Source organism: Salvia splendens, chromosome 13 (genome assembly GCF_004379255.2).
Source record: "Salvia splendens isolate huo1 chromosome 13, SspV2, whole genome shotgun sequence".
NCBI classification, from domain to species: domain Eukaryota; kingdom Viridiplantae; phylum Streptophyta; class Magnoliopsida; order Lamiales; family Lamiaceae; genus Salvia; species Salvia splendens.
Window position 1 is genome coordinate 20,559,830 of NC_056044.1, and position 8,522 is coordinate 20,568,351.

The window sequence follows — 8,522 nt, forward strand, 5'->3', positions numbered from 1 at the left end:
TGCCTTGCCTCTGTAATTTCTCTTTTCAAGGAACTTGTCTTTGATGCTGGGAAGAAACGGTCCAGGAAGATCATGCGAAACTCGGCCTATGTTCTAATTGAGCCTTCTCAACCAGATTCCTGCATCACCCTTCAAAACGAAGAGTATCGCCTTGAGCCTTTAATCTTCTGATGTGGACCCAGCCGGTACGGGTTGAATGTCACAATATCTGCAAAATTCTTCTAAAAAGGCATAAGGGCATTCCTTCGAGAGTCCATAGAAATTTGACAATACCGCGAGCACCTCCGATTTGACTGCGATTGCCCGTATTCCTGGGGTAACTATGATGGCATGAGTGGGCTCCTTCTCGTCATGAGCGTGTAGGGAGCCGATTTCCCAATCGTTGTCTACGACGACCATCTGTTTTTCTGCTTCCTCGAGTAGTGGTGGTTTAGGCGGCGTGGTCTGTTCTCCTTCCTCCTCACTGGTCAGTTGCCCAGCAATTGATGACGAAGCTGCTGCTGCTAACGCGGCTCTGTAACGAGTGGTTACTACACCGGCCTCCTAGACTCTCCAATGAGCGTTTGTATTTATGTGGATGAGAGGATGATTCTAGTGTCCTCCGCGGTGGTACCTTCTCATAAAAAGAAAGAAAAACAAATTAAAAACAAAGAGTGGGAGATTACGCGTGATCAAGTTATATGGAAAAATAACCGACCAAGTGGATCAGTTAGCAAATGTCGTTGCCACTTGATCAAGGCGCTTCTCTCTCTCACAAAAATATATATAACTCCCTTACATGGATCCTACTTCTAACAGCAAGCGGCAAGTACGGGGTCGATCCCACAGAGAAACTGGTGCGTTGAGTGTGTGTTTAGTGAACAGGGTTCGGCTGCTGCCACACTTTAAGTTAGGAGTTTTAATTACTGGATTAAACTAGGCGGAATATAAATTAACTACTGGATCAAGTGACTCATCATGCTGGAAAATAGAGAACCGATCAAGTAAGCGACAAACTGGAATAAAAGATTTAACTACCTAAACATGTTACAAATCTACGAAACACTTTTCCATTCAACATAATGAAAGTTCAACACTGGATCTAGGATTTTTTTAAAGATAAAGATTAAACTAGAACAGTAGACGAAAACTCCGAAAACAAATAACTTTGATTTTTAACTCAAACAGAATCGTGAAGAAGCGGAATACAAAACAAGAACGTTTCTTTGACTACGCAACAAAATGAAATTAAACTAAGCAACTAGATCTAGAGTATGAAAAAGCGAATAAGGTCGAGAGATCCTCGGTCGGAAACTTGAGACGGCGCCGAACAGATCTGGGTTTCTCTATCGCTCCCTTCGGTCGCTCTCCTTCGGGCGCTGCGTCCTCCATATATAGGCTCTTCACAACAACCTCCAGCTATGATAACAACTTTGGCAGCAAATATTCATCCTTGTTGGAATTGCGCGCCTCATCTGCTAATACGTGTCCTCCTTTTCTGTTTCACAGCTGTAGTCCTTGATAACTGATTGAGGATTGCTTTCCAGCGCATCGACCATACGTGTCCTCCTTCTGGAATGTAGTGGTCCCCCGGCTAACTGCTTGATCACCACCTTGATCAACCCACATGGTTTTAGCCTTTTTCGCCTTCTGCGCCAGCTTGATCAGCTTGGCCTTGCTGCCCTTGGTCAAGCGGCATTCCTGCACAATTAACACTCGCTTTCCGCGATAAAATGATCAAGTAGCCTACATTTTACCCCTAAACCGCTTTTTAAGAATATATGCTCTCCTAACTGCATCTCGCTCATTTGGAGGATATTTCATTATACTATCTCTTTTTGCAGGATCATGATTAAGTTTTTCAACATCGTAAATCAATTCTTTTTCCTCTAACGGGACACTTCGAGTCGGAGATACACTAGCATTTGAAGGAGTCACGGTAACATTTGAAGGAGTAGGAGACACACTAACATTTGAAGGAGTCACGGTAACTTTGGGAGGAGCCAGAGACGCACTAGCATTTGAAGGAGACGTATTATCATTTGGAGCCGAAGAACTTGAACTATCATGAGATTTCATTCTTTTGAACATATTTCGAAGATCAGATTATTTCTTCATTCTTTTTAATTCTACTTTCTGCAAAAATATTAAAAATATACAAACTTATATCTAGCTAGAAAGGGTATTTTGCAGCTTATAGATAACTCAAACTATATAAAAGTATAAAACTCATGCTTTCACAATTCCCAACTACAAGTCTACCGCTATAACTATAACTAGAATGGTAAATTAAACAAACATTAAATTAATGTTTTAACAACATAGCAGATTAGCTGCACTGCAATAAAGCTTTTAATACTCATAGAAATCAAGAAACAAACCTGTAGGCTCTGAGGCTGGATGGCTGGATTGAATGTTCTGCAGTTGACGGAGCGCTGAGCACGACTCTGCTCCTGCAGGCTGCTGATCACCGGATGGGAATGGAAGGTGGAGGATTGTGGACTAGAGACTTGGTCTGGCAATTGACGGAAGGAGGCTTTTTATAGATTTTAATTAGGGTTTAATTTTTTTAATTTAAATTTTATCTCAAACCTTATATTCTGATTTATTTCCTAGATTTAGATGAATCTTCCTTCAATATTCATAGCTATCTTTTGAAAATTTTTGTAAAATACATTACTAATAAATTATATATATAATACTAGTACTAAAAAAAATAATTGGGGCTACCACTTCCCTCCGCCACTGTATGTACTCCTTATAAAATATTTTTCATTCAATGTGTAGATGAAGATTGTTCTAACTTTTGGGGAATATTATTTCTCATTATGTTTTTATGCGTTACTTTATCATTTGTGGTCATATTTTTGCTAGAGAAAGAGTATATAATTAGTTTGAAATTATTTTATAAAATATAATATAATGTACTACACCATAATATTTTTTGTTGTATAGCAATACAAATATTATTCACACAAGAATTAGCGTTAAAGAAAAGATAAGTCTAGCAATGAATTCCTTCCTTTGTAAATTTCTCATGATCTCATCATATCACTCTCTGTTTTGATACAGAATTTTTGAATCTGAACATATTTAGTGGGTGACTCCCATTTTCTCCAAATAAAAAAAACAACAATGACGGTGACTTCCATCTCTTTAAGAATTTTTTTTAAAAAGAACATGACAATAATTTTAATTTGATATAAATAGTATTAAGGTGGTGGTAGTATATAGTGCTCCACATAAGAATAACACATAACCTTCCTCAACTTAATTTCATTGTTTTTGCAATTTAATTATTTTAGTAACGAACAATAACAACATTATAGAAAACGAGATCTAAATATAAATTAAAAAATAGTCATGTCTATTTTATTTTGGGTAGTCTACTAAATTACTTTTTATATATTTCTGGTAAGTTTTTCTTTCTAATTAAATGAGTCTCATTTTTAACTACTTTAACCATTTTTTTTCTATCCCTCTCTTACTTTATTAATTTTATATTAAAAGTTGAGTACTAAAAATTTTGAAAAGGCAAGTAAGAGTATCAATCTCTTTTTTCTAGCATTCCCACTTCAAAAATCAAAGACAGAGAAAGACTTTTGACTACATATATTTCCAAAATGTGGTCCCTGGGTGTAGGGTGGTTAGTGGGTGGAATCATGACTCTGTAATTAAATTATCATGACGACGAACACATTAGTAAAATCCACATAAATTTCTTTTGTCGTCCGTTATGCAAACTCTTCATTTCGTGTATTTTACACAAGCAAAATTTATCAAAACACAACAATATACATATTAAACCCACTACAAATATTTCTTCCAATAAGAGCAAAGAACGTCAAAACCTCCACCTTACACTCAAAACTCTATTTAACCACAAACCAAGCTCCCATAATTTCTTCAAATTACATACACTCCAAAATGAACACCTTCTTAATTCTCCTCACTCTCTCCATCTCCATCCTCCTACACTTGGCTCAATGTCACATCATTGATGAACACACCAACATCGATCTAGTCGAGCTCGAGCTCGACCAGACTGTTCTGAAGCAGAAGCAAAGCCGCTTCCGTGTCTATTGGCACGACATCCAAAGCGGGAACCACCCTTCATCGATGCCCATAGTGAAGCCCGTTACTAAAATGGGCTTCGGGCAAGTCAACATGATGGACAACCCGCTAACCCTAGGGCCCAAACTGAGCTCGAAGGCCGTGGGAAAAGCCCAAGGGTTTTACGGGATGGCTTCACAAGAGGAGGTCGGGCTATTGATGGCTATGAATTTCTTCTTCATAACCGGGAAGTATAATGGAAGTTCAATTACTATTTTGGGAAGGAATGCTGTATTTGATCACATGAGAGAAATGCCCGTCATTGGCGGTTCCGGGCTTTTTCGGTGGGCCCGTGGCTATGTGCAGGCCCGAACTCATGATCTTGATCTCAAGAGTGGGGATGCCACGGTTGAGTACACTATTTATGTGATGCATTATTAATTAATTTAAATTCCTTCTTTTTTTGAGCAAATTTATTATATCTTGTGGGGGGGGGGGGTGTTATGATTAAATTAGGTGGATTTTCAAATGTTTAGTATCTTTAGAATTTGATTTTTATTGTTTGGTGTGATATGGTGGGTAAATGCATGATGGAATTTGTGGCCAATTTTGCTTTAATGGAGTTTCTTTGAATTTTCTCGTTTCTAGTACTCCCTCCGTCTCACAAAAGATGTCACACTTGTGGGACGGCACGAGATTTTAGGAGGTTTTGTTTTGTTTGTTAATAGAAAGATAAAATATAATTTTTAGATTTATGTGAGAGAGAATTTTTTCTAATAATGGAAATGTGACATCTTTTGTGGGACAAACTAAGAAGAAAAATGTGACATCTACTATGGGACGGAGGGAGTACTATGCAATTATTACGTTGTTTTTTAGTTATTCCATCTTTTTGTCAATTTTATCAACATATATAAAAATTAGAAAAATAAAGAACATATATTGAAGGCAAGGGTGAATAAGGAATTTACCAATATTTATAGTAGTATTTGAAATAAAATATATCATCATAATTTGAAATAAAATATATCATCATAAAGCTTATGGGTAAAGATTTAAGAATGCAATGTACCACAATTAATATAATACTACAAAGGTTGAATAGAAGAAAGACTTAATTATTCATCATAGCGTAACAATTACTTTTTGGATAAATTGACGTGTGTTGGCCTAAATATTGGTAATAGAGTCCAAAATAGCGATTCAATTCACATTCCGTCCATCAAATTAATTTATAAAAATAAATGATATAGTTAGAAGAATTTTGTGAAAGATCTCTCGAGTTACCATTCACGTTATAATATTCGAGTTCCCGCTAATGTTGATTATCACGGTGATTCAGATTCGAATAAAAATTTTATGGTTAATCCACACCAAAATAGCATAATGACTTGGTGTGCCTCACCAATAACCACTTGACAAATAGAAAATAAAAAGATCCCACGTGTCACATCAATTAAATACCTATTCACTAAACTAATGGTACAATTAAGCCTTCCGTTAATTGTTTTATGGAAAGTGAGCAAAAATATTAAATATGGTGATCACAATTTACGTGCCATATATATAATTTAATTTATATGCAATTGGCCTCATAATATAGTAATATTTTATATTTATAAAAGTAATCATACACATTACTTTTCATGCTAAGAAAAAATATTGTACAATACTATTACAACTCTCTCTTTGATAATACAATTTTAGAATTTTATGGGTATTATCTTTTTTCTTGTTTTATATTTATATATTTATATATAAATTATATAAATAGAAATTATGGCTATAACATATGTTTTGTTAGCATATTAAATTACAGTTTTCAATATGTTTTTAAAAGAATGTAAAAAAATCAAAAAATAAATAAATGAAACAAGAGAATAAAAAGAACGAGTGAAAATTTAATACACATAAGAATATTTGTATATTATGAGAGAGATATGTTATATACACATATCGAAAATTTTATACACATAAGAATATTTTTATATTATGAGAGAGATATGTTATATACATATATATGGCAAACAAATTCTTCCATATGCTGATTACCACCATATTTAATATTTTTGCTCACTTTCCATAAAACAATTAACGGAAGGCTTAATTGTGCTGTTAGTTTAGTGAATAGGTGTTTAATTGAGGTGGCATGTGGGACCATTTTATTTCCATTTGTCAAGGAGTTATTGGTGAGGCACACCAAGTCATTATGCCACTTTGGTGTAGATTCATCATGGAATTTTTACTCAATTCAGAAAACTATTGTTTGCAAATTGCAATTACTAAAATGAATGGTAGGACCTAGTCACAGTTCACACAATTGTAATTATTGAATATTCTCTTTGTAAAGATTAAAGAATTAAAGGATAATTGATACTCCTTTCGTCCCTAATTGATAGTCCATTTTTGACATTTTTGTTTGTTTTCCATTAGTTACCCACTTTCACTTTTACGTAAGTAGGCCTTACATTCCACTAATTCATTTCATATATAAAACTAATAAATAAAAGAATGATTCAAATTCCACTAACTTTTTCAATTCATTTTCTTTTACATTTCTTAAAATTTGTGGCTGAGTTAAAATGGACAGTTATTAGGGGCGGAAGGAGGAGGGAGTATTATGAAATGATACGAATAAATTTGCAATTCTTTAATAAGTGGATCACAGTATTGAAGTTACTATAGTGTGGATACAAAATAAATTTATAATGTAAGATATTGTAACCATGAATTCTGATTAATAACATTCCAAGTTACAATAATGTTGAAGATAATTAGCTATGATAGAAATTGGGTATGAAGATCATTCTATTCGATGATTGTAATGTACATAGAGTATGCAACTTATATAGGCTACAAATTACATAAATAAGGTAAACCTAATTTACATTAATTGTATTCTATCCTTGGTAAATATTCTTGTGTATAATCCTCTTGATTTCTTCCTGATTTCTTGCTAACATTCCCCCTCAAGTTAAGTAACGGGATTCCCGATACTCAACTTGCCTAATACGTCTCGGAACGACTTTGAGTTCACGGCCTTCGTCAGAATGTCTGCCAACTGATCTTCAGATTTGACAAAGGGCATTTCCACCACCTTAGCTTCAATGTTCTCCTTGATGAAGTGTCTATCAACTTCCACATGTTTGGTTCCATCATGTTGAACTGGGTTTTCGGATATACTGATTGCCGCCTTGTTATCACAAAATAGCCTACACGGCTGTATCGGGCGCAGGTCCAACTCTGTCATAAGCTTTCTCAGCCACAATATTTCTGTCAACCCGCTTTTGATTCCTCGAAACTCTGCCTCTGCACTGGACAATGCTACTACCTTCTGCTTCTTACTTCTCCATGTCACAAGATTTCCTCCTACGAATGTAAAATAGCCTGCAGTTGACTTTCTGTCGTTTGGATTTCCGGCCCAATCAGCATCAGTGAAACCATGGACCTCCATGTGACCATGTTTCTCGAACATAATCCCGTGCTCCGCTGTCCCCTTCAAGTATCGAACTATTCGAAGCACTGCCTCCCAATGCTCTTCTTGGGGTGCATGCATGAACTGACTTACTACTCCCACTGCATAGGCTATGTCTGGTCTTGTGTGGGAGAGATAGATCAATTTCCCGACCAACCTCTGATATCTCCCCCTGTTTGTCTGTCTCGCTCCTTCCTTTAACTGTAGCCCGTGATTCTGAATTATGGAGGTATCTGCTGGCTTGCAGTCTACCATCCCAATTTCCGCCAATAAGTCCAATATGTACTTCCTTTGATTGATGAAGATTCCCTTCTTTGATCGTAGCACTTCTATTCCTAGGAAGTATTTGAGCAATCCCAAATCCTTCATCTCAAATTCTTTGAACAAGTTCTTCCTCAGCTCACCAATTTCTTCTTCATCATCCCCTGTAATGATCATGTCATCTACATATATAATCAGACATGTGATCTTACCTCCTTTCTTTTTGAGAAATAGGGTGTGATCTGAATTGCTCTGCTTGTACCCATATTTCTTCATTACTTCTGTGAATCTTCCAAACCAAGCCCGTGGGGACTGTTTCAACCCGTAGAGTGTTTTTTTCAACTGACAAACTTCATCATTCTGGAATTCTTGAGCAAATCCTGGGGGAGGTTCCATGAATACAGGCTTCGGCAACTCTCCATGGAGAAACGCATTAGTTACATCGAACTGATGAAGTGGCCAGTCCTTGTTAGCGGCGATGGAAAACAACACTCTCACAGTGTTGATTTTAGCTACCGGAGAGAATGTTTCAGCATAATCTACACCATACGTCTGAGTATACCCCTTTGCCACGAGTCGAGCTTTGTACCTTTCTATCGTGCCGTCCGGCCTTCTCTTGATTGTGAATACCCATCTGCACCCAACGGTTCTTACCCCTGCAGGTAATTTGCCTTTTACCCACGTGTTATTCTTCATCAAAGCCTTCATTTCGGTTAACATTGCTTCTCTCCAGTGTTTATGTTCCATTGTTTCT

General features: G+C 36.2%; 1 protein-coding gene across 1 annotated transcript; it reads left to right on the forward strand.

The window, feature by feature from the left end:
• Positions 1 to 3,765: 3,765 nt before the first annotated feature.
• On the forward strand, positions 3,766 to 4,668 carry LOC121763040 (dirigent protein 22-like). Its single transcript, XM_042159095.1, has one exon. The coding sequence runs from the start codon at positions 3,907 to 3,909 to the stop codon at positions 4,471 to 4,473; it is 567 nt and encodes a 188-aa protein (XP_042015029.1). The 5' UTR covers positions 3,766 to 3,906; the 3' UTR covers positions 4,474 to 4,668.
• Positions 4,669 to 8,522: the final 3,854 nt, after the last annotated feature.

Coding starts and splice junctions, on each gene's coding strand:
- LOC121763040 (XM_042159095.1), top strand. CDS start 3,907: ATGAACACCTTCTTAATTCTCCTCACTCTCTCCATCTCCATCCTCCTA.